Source organism: Loxodonta africana, chromosome 8, assembly GCF_030014295.1.
Source record: "Loxodonta africana isolate mLoxAfr1 chromosome 8, mLoxAfr1.hap2, whole genome shotgun sequence".
In the NCBI taxonomy this organism is placed as follows: Eukaryota; Metazoa; Chordata; class Mammalia; order Proboscidea; family Elephantidae; genus Loxodonta; species Loxodonta africana.
Genome location: NC_087349.1, coordinates 65,838,404 through 65,854,492, shown reverse-complemented (window position 1 = coordinate 65,854,492; position 16,089 = coordinate 65,838,404). Strand labels below are relative to the sequence as shown.

The window sequence follows — 16,089 nt, the reverse complement described above, 5'->3', positions numbered from 1 at the left end:
GAATAGGAACACTGTCTCACTCATACAGTGTCCTTGCTCTTCCTAGGACAAACTTTGAATGTGATTGCTTTTAAATATTTGCTGAATAAACAAATGAGCAGGTGATAAAGTAGCAAAAGTGTGTCTCATAGGTGTCTGTGTCTCTTTAGATAGATCCAGGTATTAGGTAGTAACTAAGATCTAATAAAGAATATACCAGAAAGACCTGTAGAGAAGCCAGTGTCCTCAATGTAAATACAAGATGCCACACTGAGCCAATTCTAGTATGGAAACTCTTTCCCTGTCCCACTTGCCACAGACTCCAGGAAGTCATAGGGAAATGATTTGTGACAAAATTGCACACACACAAAAACCCCAGTGTCTTCACACAGCTAGAGCTCTCTTCGAGTGATGAGGGACACAAAGACATGGCACACAATAGGTGTGCCTGTCCGTTGTCTGCTGGTTCGGCTATTTTTGATCTCCACAAAGGAGGAACATGTGTGAGATACTGTGAATGGATAATAGACCGGGAGGCAGAAGAGCAGCAGGCAGTGTGCTGCTCAGTGATCAAGCCTTGGTGATGCCCAGACACCGTGTGTCTGATGATAGGCATCTTCCTTTGGTGCCTTGGAGTCTCTCATTTCCCTGCAGCTTGACTCCAAAGGACCGGATTCATCCTCTGCATTTCCACAACATGCCACTTTGAATCTGTAAGTTCTTTCTTTCTGAGCCCACCAGAGGAAAACAGGTACATCATTATTTTTTCCTGATATCACTACTCTCTTTCTTCCCAATGCTTCTGTTTCCTGCCGCTGTCTGAAGTGGATTTGACTCGTTGCATCATCTTTGGTGATTGGATCTCACTTTGCCATAGTGAAAGAATTGTTATCAATTGGCCTGGAGGGAGTTCAGTATAAGTTCTCATTTTATTGCATACAATATTAAAAACTTTTATAGGTATGAGTAATGATCTAATATAATCACTAATACAGTGGCTCTTGTACCTAAGAGCCATTTAATAATGGTACCGCTTGGTTATGTATAGAAAGTTTAAGATCACATGTAAATCATATAAAAGGTAGCTCATAGTTACTCTCTGAAATAATATGAAAACTGGGATTAGAAATCACAACTTTAAGTAAGCCTATTTGAGCAAACTGTCAGAATTCAGAGGGATCCCAGAGGTGATGTGGTAAAGTGGTCCTGAACCCTGACTATATAATTACATAGGAATTTTTTTTAAAAGGACAAATGCAGAAATTCTGATTTAATTTGTCTGGAGTGGAATCCACACCACAGCTTCTGGAAAGTTCTACGGGTGATTCTAACATGCAGCCAGGGAAGAGAACCACCAGTTTAGAAGAAGAGGGACATAAATAAATATGTTTGGATTAACTGCTATGTCTTGAGGATGTGTTGATTGCTTTACATTCACCATCTCTTTGCTCCTCATAAATATTGAATTTTTATTCATTTTGGTAACTCTGTATTATTTTCATTTCCATATGAAGAGAGTTCTGGTCCAGGAGCACACAGACAACCTGTTTCTAATCCTGACTGTGCCCCAGGCATTGTGTGTTTCATTTCTATATTCTGCCAACCTTAAAAGAGCTCCCCATGGGTCACATGGAAAGGAGTAGCTGCAAACCCACAAAAAACACACATGCTGTAGGCAGGCAGGGGGTTGTTCTTCACATGTACCTGCAGGTTGCAGCTGTGCTGAGGCTCCTTGTGGCTGTTTTGAGCAGTAGAACAGTAGGAGCCAAATGCCTTCATATGGACCAGAACACACTTTCACCCTTTGCGTATGGTTTGTGCTCTACTTCCTACTTCAAAAGGGCCCTTCTTGGGCCTTTAGTGAACCCCAGGCCAGATGCTTCAGCCTGTCTCAATAGAGTTGTCTAGGAAAAGTTGATGGGCAAAACATGGTGGAAGAGACAAGGACAGTCTGTGGCAGTCCAGAGAATACTGTTGTTCTCTTAGCAGTTTTAATGTGTGCAGAGGGGGAGAGTCTTTGTATGTTTTTAAGAACAGATGTGTCTTTATTTAGGATATTAGGTTTGTAAAAATGGACAAGCAATTTGATTTAGAGTTACTAAACAGACATTTTTGCTCTTTTGCTATTTTCTGTTAACATTATTATGATATTAGATAAGTTATGCAAAAGTATTTCTCTTTATAGGAGATCCATATAGAAGAAATAAAAATATATAGCAAAAAAAAAAAAAAACAAATTGTAATCCCACCACCTAAAAAGCGCCACTTTGGAGTATCTATTTTATGTAGAAGTAGGGGGTAGGGAAAATGTGTACATGTATTTTTTTAAATATTAGGGTTTTTATTTAAGAGTATATATGAAGCATTTTCCCACAGTATTTTATTGCCTGCATAGTATAATTCCATGAACATACTCAAATTTATTTCTTCCTTTCCGTACCATTGGACATATTGGTTGTTTCTAATTTTTACTTCTAACTTTCATGAGCAATACTGCAAAGAAAATCCTCGTAGCTAATTTTGATTAGTCAAGGCTGTTTTGTGAGGGCACATATGTTGGTTAATGGGATCAGGGAATCTAGCAAGAAGTAGTTTTGTATGATGTTGACTCAGAATGCGCCTGTTACCACGATGGCATCTACTAAGCTGTAAAACGTAAGCACTATGTTTGTGGTCTGACTTTTGTGGCATCATTACATAATAAATGTTCTGGACTACACCACATGTTAACCTTAGTTTGGATACAAAAAGTTCGTGTGTTTGTGACAAGGAATAACAAGTTGAAGTCGAGTAAGAAAGAATGTAATTGCTTATCATAAATATAGGCTTAGCTCCAAAATAGCTAGCTTAAAATTTCCCTTATAGTGCACTTTAAAGATTTTCACCGATGATCTCGGAGGTGTGGCAGTCAGCCACTGTTGGAATGAAATAACACAAGTTGTTCAAAGTTTGGGCCATAATTGATTTAATGCATATTTTTCCTACTCTACAATACCTTTTATCTTATGTGAGAAGAGCATTTCTATACACAGGTAATATATAAATAAAATTATAGGAATATGTAACTCCATAAAATGGTATTTGATGATTGACCTGATTTTTCAAGAGAAGAAAAATTGCTTTCAACTCAGTTTACATGTTCTCTGGCAATTTTTGAATCACTGCCAGAAAGAAATCCATCATGTAAGAATCTTTATCCACTCTGTTCGGAGAGGCAGATCTGCATCTCTTTATCTGGATACTAATTGTTTTGTTCATCTTATTGCTCCCGTTGTGCCTTTGGCTTTGAGCCCTGTGGTTGCAGTCGCTTGTGGTGCCTGCTTTCTCATTCTGGTGTGAAGACTCTGAGACCTGCAGAAAACTATCTCTGATCTTGGCCCTCCTTCAGCCTCAGTGCTAAGGAGGTGGACCTCTTTACCCAAGGCATCTGAGGCAGCAACTGTGTTATGGTTCAAACTCAGAATCACTGTGTTAAATGATGGGACAAAGAATGAAACTACAGTCTCCTGAGGACAGAATATGTGAGCTTCCTTGAGAATAACCGCTCACCGCTTTCTGACTCCCCTTGCCATTACCCTGTACTTACTGCCCCTTCAAACTTTTTGATCCTAAATTTTTTTTTTTTCTTCTATTTTTCAGGCAGGAGGCTCCCAGGTGATTTTCACCAATCCTTTAGAAATTGTCAAGATCCGTTTGCAGGTGGCTGGAGAAATCACCACCGGTCCTCGAGTCAGTGCTCTGTCTGTCATGCGGGACTTGGGGTTCTTTGGGATCTACAAGGTAACTCTTCTTTGCATCACTTACTTGATCACATTCTTATCTCTTAAATTCGGAAGTGTTCATCAACATGAAATCGATTTCTTACATTTCCACACCTAGAGGAGATGGTTTACTGGAGCCACACCACTGGCAGTTCCGAGGGCACCCTCATGCCAGTTAGAAAAAGGTGCCCCTTCCTGCCATCTGCTGAAAACTGTACTTGTAAATACACAAATTTGGGGTGACTGTGATGCGAATGGTACCAACCAGAGTTGTTCAACACACAGCTTTCTGCAGCAACATTGGTTGCAGCTTTCTTTGGATTCGTTACTGATTCACCAGCCTCATTCACAGTGCTGTACCTCATGAAGGATAGATACCAGGATCACAGGGCGCTTTCTTTTAAGGAGATATAATGAGCTCAGTCAGTTTAAGGAGAAGCCCATATCTATGTTCTGATCACATATATTCCAGTCCTGTCTATGGTTCCCATATATATGTTTTGTCATAATTATTATGAATCATAGCCATCTTTCAAAATCTTCACAAAAGTAAATTTTTATAGGATTCTTAACATTTGTTATTCACACTCCTCTACCAAAACACTGTCCTGGAATGTTCTAAAATTAGCTGTATATATGCCCAGTTATAGAGCTGTATTGAACATAAAGTGTCCCGTTCACCATTTCTCCAATGAGAAGATTCAAAAAAATGTTTCATGGCCAACTTGATTAAGTAAATATCTAAGTATGTAGAGGAAAAAGCCCTGTGTCTACTTAAAATATTTTTCATTGGCTTGCACACAAATATATACAATCACATTACATAAAATTAAAATTGCTTTTTTCTACCCTCACATATCAAGGAGTATTTTACTCAAATTTTTCATATGAATTTTGAATCAGTGCCTTGATCACCACTTAAGCCGTTTTTTGAATCATCCGTTAACATAGCGTTGCAGAGTACATCGCCTTCATAGTCCAAGTTGTACAAGATGCAGTACTTTTGGACTCCAAGTACAATGCTGTCTATGGTAATTTGATCCCATGGCCATATACATTAGGACCATTGGGTTTTTTTCCCCTATTCCCAGTTCACCCTGATGTAACAATTTACCATATTGTTCTTTAGAACGATCTTTAAATGGCTGCTTTTAACATTCAGCACCCAATTTGTAATATCCCACTCCGGAAATACTTTCTTACCCTTTTCTTTTTTACGTTGAGTTTTTCAAAGAACCTCTGTAAACATCCAGAGTTAGTAATAATTGAGGTTGTTTCAGGCTAATCTGCCTTCCCCAGATTGTACTTGTACTTCTCAAGGTCAAGTGATTGGAAGAATACCCCATGATCTGAGACCTTGTAAGGACCAGCTATGTATATAACGTGACACTCACTTTTCTGGGGTTAATTTTGAGGGAGGGAGGACTTGCCTTATATTTAGGCATATGTGGTATTTAGGAATAAACATTCCAATTTTTAAAGTGGCACTTAAAATGCTCAGCCTTTGATTGTGCATTGTGACAAAATGTTCTATAGCTATTTCATTAACCAATTTACCCAGCTATAAGAAACAAATAGTAGTATAATGAAGCATAGCATTGATCAATTTGAAGAAGAATCATCTTTTCTAAACTTTCAGTCTATAAGTTGATGTAGCAGCATGTCATTTTGACAAGATGCCGGGCAGTCTTTCAGCTGGTTTTCTGGTAAAAAGTATTTAGAAACTGTGGCAATGACTGTTATTGAAATAGCTAGATGGATAAAATGGTAAAGCTTCTTTGCGGATATAGATACAGAGGCTGTTAAACTACCTGCACATGATTTGAGACTTGGATTTAGTGCTTTTTTATCTTTACAGTATTTTTTAATCTTAATCCCTTTAACGCTGCTTGGAAGTAATTAGTATCCTGATTTTGTAGCTAGGTAAATAGAGGCTGCCAGTGATGGTATCAGAGCTGAAGTTTAGGCTCAGAAGTTGCTTGTTTCCACTCCTGTGCGAAAATTGCTTTCCTGAAATGAGCAGGATTGCTCAAGTTTGAGCAAGAGACCTCTCCCATATACAGTTAGTTTAATTACTAGTCTAGGGGTTTAATCTAGCTCAGAGACATTCCACGGGGCTTGGTGCTGCCTTACAAAAAGCTCCTTTTGGTGTATTGATAATTACCAAGTGAATTTACTAAATCTTTGAGCTTCTGGGAAACAGTGATGGCATGGTGGGTAAGTGCTACGGCTGCTAACCAACAGGTCAGCAGTTCACATTCACCAGGTGCTCCTTGGAAACCCTATGGGGCAGCTCTACTCTGTCCTACAGGGTCGATATGAGTCAGAATAGACTCTACAGCGATGGGTTGGTGTGGTGTTTTTTTTTTTTTTTTTTTTTTTTGAGCTTCTGGAAACTTGATTTTTTTGCAGTGACCTGGCAGTCTCACCCCTTCTGATGGCCATTAGCATCAGTTAAGTTCTTTGAGGTCATTTGTTACTGCTGCTCAGACCTGTGAGCCTGGACTTCCTTCAGCAGATGCACACCTCTCGGTGGCTGGGGCACCTTTCAGTCTGACTGGCTCTTGTATTACCACCCTAGGTTATCAACTTCATCTGTAGTATCCCAACTTCCAGCCTCAGGCTTTGTTTCTTGTGAACCCCTCTTCTCCATACCGACCCCACCCTATCCCTCCATTGCCAGAAATCATTCCATCAATTTAAGATCAATTCTTTTAGGGACATCACAGCTTAACACTGCTGTCTACTTCTGAAAAATCAACCCTTCAGAGCACAGTTCTACTCTGACACATGGGGGTTGCGATGAGTCGACTGCAACTGGTTGCTTGGTTATATAGCTTAATATGTTTTTGTTCCAGGATAATACTTTTTAGTAATAAAGTTGTTCCAGGATATACTTTTTAGTAATAAAGCTTTTCGCCCTTTCTTGGTTGGGTGGTAAAATGCAGAGTACCTGGAGTGACTTAATACCTTTAGACCTGGTTTGTGGTATGTGGCCCTCCAGGTTGATCTTTGAAAAGAGAACCACTGTCTTCCTTTTAGTTGGGACAGTAATCTTCATTCTTCTTCCCTTGGACCTTTTGTTTGCTGTTGTTAACATTACAATACCAGACTCAGGAGAGTCAGTGGTTGGCACTATTTGTGTGTTTAGGCCTGCAGTGCTTAACCTCACCTAAATTGGATTTAACCAGGCTTTCTATCTTTCTCCTGAATTGACTTGCAAAATAGGGAGCTGTTGTGTGACTTCCCAATAATGGGTAATTAGAATACTTGCTTTAGAAATGCATTTACAACTGAAAAAAATAGTGGATGTGGTAAACATTTCACATTCCTGAATTAGAAAAAGTTTAAAGCAGAGATAGTTAACTGTGTAAACAAAACCCCCATCTAACAGAGTAGCATTTCCAGGGATTTAGTTGTAGCACAGAGTAGGTAGGTGATGGAAGAAAAGGCAGAATAAGTAATTGCCTTTGAAAGAGCTATTTGATTATAATGTAGTTTAGAGGGAAAAATCTGCAACATGTACTGCTATTCTTAAGAATTTATGGGTAACTCTTTCATTGCCTAAGCCCCTGCAGCATAAAATAACTGAAAAAAATTATGTCATAGAAAAGCGGTATGATCTACTGTTGAACTTTTCCATAGGAGTCATCAGAATTTATACCTTGGGAATAGAAATGAAAGTTGTCGTTTAACATTAAAGGGCTGCACAGGTAATGAGATGGAAGGATGCTTCATTAGGATACGAGGAAACAGGTCATCTTTCTTTTTGAGAACAAAAAATGGTCCCAGGAGCGCGTACAACTAGGATCCGTCAAACATTGTTAGATGTTTGAAGGTCACTTAAATTGAATATGGGCTGTGTCTGCTGTGTTCTGACCAGAGGCGTTTGTTTGGTCTTTTTGTATTTGACAAAGTATTCACATATATATTTCACATACATACTTGTCTGTGTGTGTTCTCCAGTCGTATGCACGTATGAGAGAATCATTGAAGTTACCGTCCATAAAATAGAAAGCAAGTAATGATGTATTAGTATGTTCTTGTTTATTCTGTTATCACAAAGTGATATTGTTTGATTTTTTTTTTAAGTAAAATACAAGGGTATGTTTTTTAAAAAATCAAGCAATTCATAAAGATATATAAAGGAAAATAAAACTCTCCCTCTACCCCTTACCATTCCATTCTTCTTCAAAAGGTAATAACTTTACTTTTTATATATCCTTTGAAAACATTGTTTACCTATATTAATATTTATCTCTCTGTCTCTATATAACAAAAATTTTACCCATTACCAGTATCAATATTGTGTGTATCCTGACATAAATATTCTAGGCACACAATACATCTTGAAGCTCTTTTCCTTATTTTATTGAATAGCAGAACGCAATTTTTAAAAAGTTTTTTTTTTTAATAAGGTCCCCCTTGATAGGTATTTATGCTGTGTCCAGTTTGGCGATATTATAAGCAAACCATGATGAACATCTCTGCATATATTCTGACATACTTTTATGAATATATTCAAATGATAAATACCTAGCAGTGAAATTGTTAGCTCAGGGGGCATGTGAATTTTTAGCGTTAATAGATTTTGTCAAATTTACTCTAAAAAAGGTTGCATCAATTTGTCAATTTTGTCTTGGTAACATTTGAGTACTTATAATTTCTTGATATACCAGATTTTTTTTTTTTTAATGTACTCACATCCCCACATGAAGGAAGTAACTGTTTAGTCATTCCTTTGAGAACGTATTGCCATGTTAATTATCTAACACCAAGGACATTATATGGCTGTACCATAGTGCCAGTTCTTCCATTCTATTTTGCTCACTTTTGTTTTTCCCCTGGACCTCTGTGAAAGCCTCCTAGTGGGTTTATTTTGACTTTTGATTCTCTCAAATTCATTTTCCCCAGCCAGAATGACCTATTTAAAGTGTGAATCAGATTAATTCACTAAGTCAACTCATTTTTACTGGGAGTTGATTGTGTGCCCAGCATTGTTCTAGTTTTTTAGGATGTGGCTGGAATAGCCAAGTCCATGTTTCTAGGTGCTGGGGATAGGAGAATGAATGAATAAGACATGGTTTATGAAGAGTTTACCATATAGTGGAGATAGTCAGACAACTCAAAACCTATTGCCCTCTAGTCGATTCTGACTCATAGCAACCCTGTAGAGCAGAGTAGAACTACCCCATAAGGCTTCCAAAGACTGCCTGATGGATTCGAGCTGCCCACCTTTTGGTTAGCAGCCATAGCTCTTAACTACTACTCCACCAGAGTGTCCATAGACAAGTAAGCTGGTAATTAGAATACAATATATGTACACTTGGGAAGTGCCATGAGAGGGATGTGCCCAGGGTTCTGAGGGAGATGGAACTGACTTATCTCAAGAAGGCTGAGAAGAGTCATTAACCAGGTGACATGACCAGGCTTGTTGTGTTTTAAGAAGGATAATTTGGTTTCAGTGTGGAGAATGCCACGTGGGAGAGTAAGATGGCACAGAGGCCAGTTAGGAAGGTATATGCACAGCGTGCGTGTTGAGAGTGGGGGTTGTCGGGGCAGTATGGCAAACAAGAAGTGGTGAAGGAATCACACTGATCTAAACTAGGGCAGTGGCAGTGGGGATGGAGAAGGGGGTATATTTGAGGGATATTTAAGAGTTAATCTCACAAAAGCCTTAGAAAGGGATGAAAAGCGAAAAGTAAAGGAAGATTGAAGGATGACTCCCAGACTTCTGGCTTGAACACTTACTTGGATGATAAACTTCTGAATTTCAGCATATTTGAGGGGCTGCAAAGAAACCTTAAAAGATCTTCTATTCAATATTATCTTTATAAATGAGGAATGGAGGCCCAGAAGCCTAATGGGATTTAGCGAGGAGATTTTTTCTAAATAGGCAGGGGTTGGGGGCTAAGATTGAAACTAAGTTTTCTGACTCCCAGTCTATAGAGTTTTTCTTGCTGTCCCATTCTGAATGTTAAGACTAGAGCTCTGCAGAGGGATGGGGACTATAGATGCTTTTCTAAGGGTCATTTGCACACATAAAGCTAATGGGAAACCAATGATAGAACTCAGAGGCCACCCACATTTAGGTGATAGAAGGAAGTATGGGCAGAGAAAACAGAAGCAGCTGTCTGGTGGAAAGTTGGAATGAACAGTGTTGTGAGTGCTAGCAGAGGAAGCCATGTGAGGGAGAAGAGGTCAGTGCTATCTAGTGGGGGCTGAGAGGGATAAAGACAAAAGATCTATAGACTTAAAGATGGAGCTCAGTGGTTATCATTAAGAGATCAATTTAAGTAGAATGGCAGAAACCTATATGAGGAATAGGTAACTGGTGGAAATATAAGCAGGTACAAACCACTCAATCTAAAGGTTTTTACTATGAAAGTAAAATAAGGGAAAAAGTCCAGTAGATAGAAGAAAAGATAGACTCAAGTGATAATGTTAGAGAAAAGATGAGAGATTTTTTTTTGTTTTAATTTTGATGGGAGAACCATGCCTGTATATAGACAGAGAGGAAGAAGAGGCACTGTAGGTAGAAAATTTTGCAGTGTCTGGAGATAGAAAGATTAAATATAAATATGGCTCTATAACTTTCAGGAGACAAGTAGAGACAGGGTCAAAAACTAAGTGAAGATGGTAGCCTAGAAAGGTAAACTGACCTTGCCTTGAAGGCATTTGCCAAATGCTTGAACTTGAGCATTGATTTTTGAAGCTTCAGCCAGCCAGGTACTAAGGAAGCTGAGGAAGTTCTAAAGAACAAGGCCAGGACTAAAGTAAGGCTGGAGAGCCTAGGACAGAATTTAAGAAGTCACTCAATTTTCAGTGCCAACCCTATTTGCAGAACCTTGATAGTGAGTGACTCCTTAAGGTTTGTACCTCAGGCTCCTCTTTTGCCTTACCCTATTCTTGGTCCTAAAGAAGATCCTTCCCCATAAAGTTGGCATTTCACAAAGGACTGCACCTTTGTTGGTGGAAGGGTAAAATGCCCCCTCCCAGTACCCTGGGCTACAAGGAAAACTGCCTTGTTTCTGCATGAAGGGAGGAAAAATGGAGGGGGTGGGAGGACGTAAGACCCCCCCCCTCAAAAAAAAAAAAACCCTGCCCTAAGGATCAGCAGCTCTAAGCTGGCCCTCATGTAGCTTTGTGGGCTGAAATTTATATAGTCCTTGGGTGATCGCTTTGAGTCAGAATCAACTCAACAGCAGTGGGTTTGCTTTGGGTTTTTGGGTGATGTGAAAAATCTCACACTGGGAATTTACATTTAAATAATCTTGAGTTGGTAGCACCCCAGGTGCCTGACAGAAGCAAGCACAAGTCCTCTCTAGGGGAACCCACCTTCAACCCAGACCTCAAAGAGTTGTTATAAGTAATGTGCTAAGAAAAATGAGCAGCTCACAATCAACGATTCTCAAATCACACATGGAAATAAGGCACTTTAAGAAGAGGTAGCAAAAACAGGCAGCATTTTCGACCTATGAAGATTTAAGTTATTCAAATTATCAGAAATATAAAATGAATTCTTTTGTTTTCTTTTAAGAAATTAAGAAGAATGAAAATATGATAATTAAGTTTTAAATACAATAAATGATCTATAACAGCAAATTAAACACAGCTGAGGAGAGAATTAGCAAACTAAAAAATAAGGGAAGAAATTAATTCAGAATACATTTCTGAGGAACAGAGAGTTCGAGAAAATGCCAGGTGGTCTAATAGGTATAACTGAAAGACCAGAAGAAGACAATGACTGAAGATTTTTCAGAAATAATGAAATCTCTCAGTCTACAGATTGAAGAAGTATAACAAATCCCAAGTAGGAGAAATAAAAATAAGCCACATTAAATATATCAGAGTGAAACCATAGAACACCAAAGCTAAAAAGAAGCTCTTAAGTGGTTAGAAAAATGCAGATTACCTTCAGAGGAGCAACAGTTGAACTGACAGCTAACTTAGAAAAGAACAGTCGAAGCCAGAAGGCAGTCGAATGGTGTCCAGAATAAAAAAAACCTTTCAACCAAGAATTTTATACCCTGCAAAAATATCTTTCAGGGTGCGAGGATGAAATAAAGACATTTTTTTAGACTAGCAGAACTCGTAAAACGTATCTTATAGGGTCACTGTGAGTCAAAACTGACTCAATGGCACCTAACAACAATAGACCCTTACTACAGGAAATTCTAGAATGTACTCCTGGTAGAAGGCAGGTGATCATAGTAGGTCTGAGATGCAACAAGGAATGAAGAGCAAAGAAAGTAATATATGTTTATTCTAAAAAAAAAAAATTGCCTGAATTTGAATATATAGATATATAAAATAGAAACCCTGGTGGCGTATCGCTTAAGTGCTACTGCTGCTAACCAAAAGGTTGGCAGTTCAAATTCACCAGGTGCTCCTTGCAAACTCTATGGGGCAGTTCTACTCTGTCCTATAGGGTGACTATGAGTCGAAGTCGACTCTACAGTAGTGGGTTTGGTTTATATATAAAATGGTAATTAAAGTACTTAATTTTTTAAGCTAGAATTAAAATACATGACAATGATAAGATGAGGTTCTAAAGTGCATGTATTTTTCAAGAGGAAGATAAAAAAGACTATGATGAGCTAAGTATGCATATTAAAATTTCCAGGAGAAACACTTAGCCTAGAAATATACTACAATTTTGAGACAGATAGTGAGGGAGAGAAAAGAAAGTAAGGAAAAAAAGAGGAGAAAAATTGAAAAGGTAGGGCACATTTTCTAGATCAGCTTTGTGAAGGTGACATGACTGGAAGCTTGGAAACTAAAGTTCATGCAATAACATTTCACGCCACTTACAGGATTTCCAACCCATCTAAATGATGAGCGTCACTGATGACAAAGCAACATGCAATAATAGAACAGTGTCACTGACAGAGGAATGACATTTCCTACAGAAATACCTGCAGTCGCCAAGATGATTTTGTTAGAATTGCAGTGAATTTAAGAAGAAATCCATATTCTAGAAGTTCCTGGACTAGAGAAACCAGAAAATAGGCATTAATATTTTACATTCAAAGTGATGTAATTTCGATGTTCCCTGATAATGAGTGTTCTTTTGTTGGCTGGTTTATTTTGTTTTAACACTAGTGACACAGTGACATAACACAATGACATCCCTCGGCACCGGTGATATTTCTCAGTAAGATGCTAAAAGGCACCCTATTCAAATTCCAGGCACAGGATGCATAGCTGTCTCCTGACTGGGCAGGAGTGGCGCTGCCAGGTTGTGTGTATCTAAGGGTTAACTCACTTGAAGGAAACCAAGAGGAATGCTTAAGGATCGTGAAATGACATGCTGCCCATTGTTTATAGCTCCAGGATCAAAATATACAATTATACATGCCAAATAAATTCTAAACCTGTAAGGTAGGAATAGAGGGTGTGGCCCTGACTACAGGTGCCAGAAGCATTAAGTAACCTCTCAGACAAGGTGCACCACTGTTGTCTTGAATGCTGCAGGGTCCCCCAGTCTGGCGTTTTCCCCCACGTTAGACAATGTACATTCACTGCAGGAGACTCTGCTAAGCCTCCGTCTCCCAGACCTGCTGGCTCCTGGTGCCCGGCCCAACACAGAGGTGCCTTTGTGAGTGTAATTACCTTCCCTGTATTAGAAATAGTCTGTTTAGAGCTGTATTTGCAGGTACAGCTAGAATAAGTAGGAATTAGCATGCGAAAGGACCAGCCCTGCCCTGACTCCTTTACCAGCACCACCCTTCAGGACTGGCTTTTTTGTCTCTGGGTTGTTGAGCAAGTGTGATACCATCCAGGATGAAAAGCTTTGAAAGGGGAAAAAAAGACATTGAAAATAGCTCTGTGTGTGTGTGTAAGTGTGTACGCTACAGATTCTGTTGTGTTACCTCATTTGACAGTCTCATGCCAGGCAGAGGTGCCAGAGTGAATGTTGAGGGGATGATTCCAGTAGCTTAAGAATTGATTAAAGCTCCCTTGGGCTTTGAACAGAAACCCTGGTGGCGTAGCAGTTAAGAGCTAAGGCTGCTAACCAAAAGGTCAGCAGTTTGAATCTACCAGATGCTCCTTGGAACCCTATGGGGCAGTTCTACTCTGTCCTATAGGGCTGCTATGATTCGGAATCAACTCAACAGCAGTGGGTTTGTTTTTTTGGTTTTGGCCTTTCAATACAATGTCCACATCAAAAAGGCATGGGAAGCAAAATAAATTATTTTTTGCCATGATGATACCGTAGCCAGTGTCTCTAAGCCATTCTAATTGGCTTCTGTCGATTGTGAACTATTAACTTGAAGTTTTGAGGCCTACCCTTAAAGAAGCTTTCCTAGACTCTAAATAGAATGATGATGGAGAGACTTCATGAGTAATACAGAATTGGAATGGAGCCAGAGTCAATTATTAAGCCAGATCCGAGTTTTGATTCAAGTTTGTTTACCTGTAGGTCTAACCCAGAGATGCCTTTTATTTTTCGTGACTGTATATTAGTGGGCTTTTTATTTTACAAATAATAATAATAATTTCCTCTCTTTGGAGAGAGAGTCCTTTAATGGATTAGATGATGTTAATAAATTAGGTTTAATGAATTAAAAATTAGATTATTGTATTTTGCATTTATTAATTACCCCCAAGTGGTTTTATAAAGGAAATTCAGGGGCAATCAGGGAATGTTTAGGGGTCAGGCCCACCTGGAGAACCCATGAAAAAGACTTGAGACAGGTAAATGTGGGGATTTTCTTAAAGGGCAGGAAAATTTAAAGATTTATTTCCAGTGGCATACACTTTGTAATGTATTAATTTTTTAATGGCCAAAGTCATTGTTTTTGTGTTGCTGACGCAGGCTTCCTGGGCAGCACAGAATGTTTCCCTTTACTATAGAGCTGCCTATTCAGAATAGCTGGTCTTTTAGGAAAAATTATACGTGGGGTGCGTGGAATTCAAGTCAAACAGGTTTAGGTTTTGCTGTAGGACTGGAGAGTGGGTGTTTACCACCAAGGGAAGAATTTATCAAGGAATCTGGGAGAGAAACATTTTCACAGTTGGAACTTTAAAAGCCTTTTTAACATCCTGCCTCCCTTTTCATTGTGCTGGAGCAACAGGTCAGGTATTGCCTAAGGCAGCCTTACAAATTGGCACCTGCCTTTGTGCCTGAGACCTAAAGGAAGTGATGGGGAAAAGGAGGCCAGAGAAATTTAATAAGTCTGTGCCTTTTTCTCCAACATTCTGCAAAGTTAGCTTTCCCTGGGAGTTTGGCTTTGATGCCTGGGGTGTGAGGCTGGAGATGGCCCACCTCCTGACTCTGAGGGTTATTTGCTACAGGGAGATGCTGAGCAGGTGCTGGGCTGGGACAGAGAGAGGCTGGGAGACACTCACCACAACCTCCCCTTATGTATGTACTGCGGAAGACACTTTATACAGGACTTTCACAGTTATTACCTCAATTAATCGTTAACTCCCAGTTCCTGGGAAGAAGGGGGCCTTTGGTAGTTTTTAGAGGTGAGAAGGCTCAAAAATTGATTCCTCCCAGTGGCTGTCAGGGGCAGAAGGGAGGGTTGTACCAGGTGTTCTTGATACCACGGTCAACGGAGATTTGCATTTTTAAATGTTTTAATTTGTTGGCAAGGTCGTCCTGTCTCTGTGGAGTAAGGGTGGCTGTTCCACAAATTCTCTTTCTCCCTTGACTTTTCCTTTTCTCCTTTTTTTTTTTTTTCTAATAATCAGAAATCTAAGATTTCTTACACATTCTAACATTTGCTTTAGTTTGCAGAGATTATTTGACCACATTGTCCAGTTCCTGGAAGGAAAATTTTACATAGTCCTGACTTTGCTTTAGGGCTTCACAAAACAGCTCAGCCTTTTCCTTGGGCTTATTTGTTGTATTTGTCTGTTTTTTTATCAAGTCCATTTCTCTTCTCAGTCACCTAGAGTTGTTTTCAGACTTTTCTTGAAGCTTGTCACACCTTACGAGGCACTTGTTTCCACACTGATACAAAATTTATTGTGATGATTTTAGGAAGTGAGGAATAGGCTCTGATGGTGGAATATTCAAAGGTTCCTTCTGGGGAAGACTAAGCTGCTTCTTCATGGTGTCTCCTTCTCGTGTCGCAGGGATATTTTTCATTTTAAATCTTGGCTTCTCTTGGCATTGTTATATTGAAACCACATAGCAGAAAAAAACCCAAAAACCCAGTGCTGTTGAGTCGATTCCGACTCATAACGACCCTATAGGACAGAGTAGAACTGCCTCATAGAGTTTCCAAGGAGCTCCTGGTGGATTCGAACTGCCGACCCTTTGGTTAGCAGCTGTAGCACTTAGCCACTACGCCACCAGGGTTTCCCCATAGCAGAAGATATGCTGATTTTTCTT

General features: G+C 39.3%; 1 protein-coding gene across 2 annotated transcripts in view; it reads left to right on the top strand.

The window, feature by feature from the left end:
- The window catches only part of SLC25A13 (solute carrier family 25 member 13), a 240,578-nt gene that overhangs the window by 198,009 nt on the left and 26,480 nt on the right, over positions 1-16,089 (top strand). For both annotated transcript variants that reach the window (XM_010587255.2, XM_064289997.1), the window contains one exon: positions 3,619-3,759. In XM_010587255.2, coding sequence (XP_010585557.1) covers positions 3,619-3,759 — 141 coding nt within the window. The remainder of the gene's footprint in view (positions 1-3,618; positions 3,760-16,089) is intronic.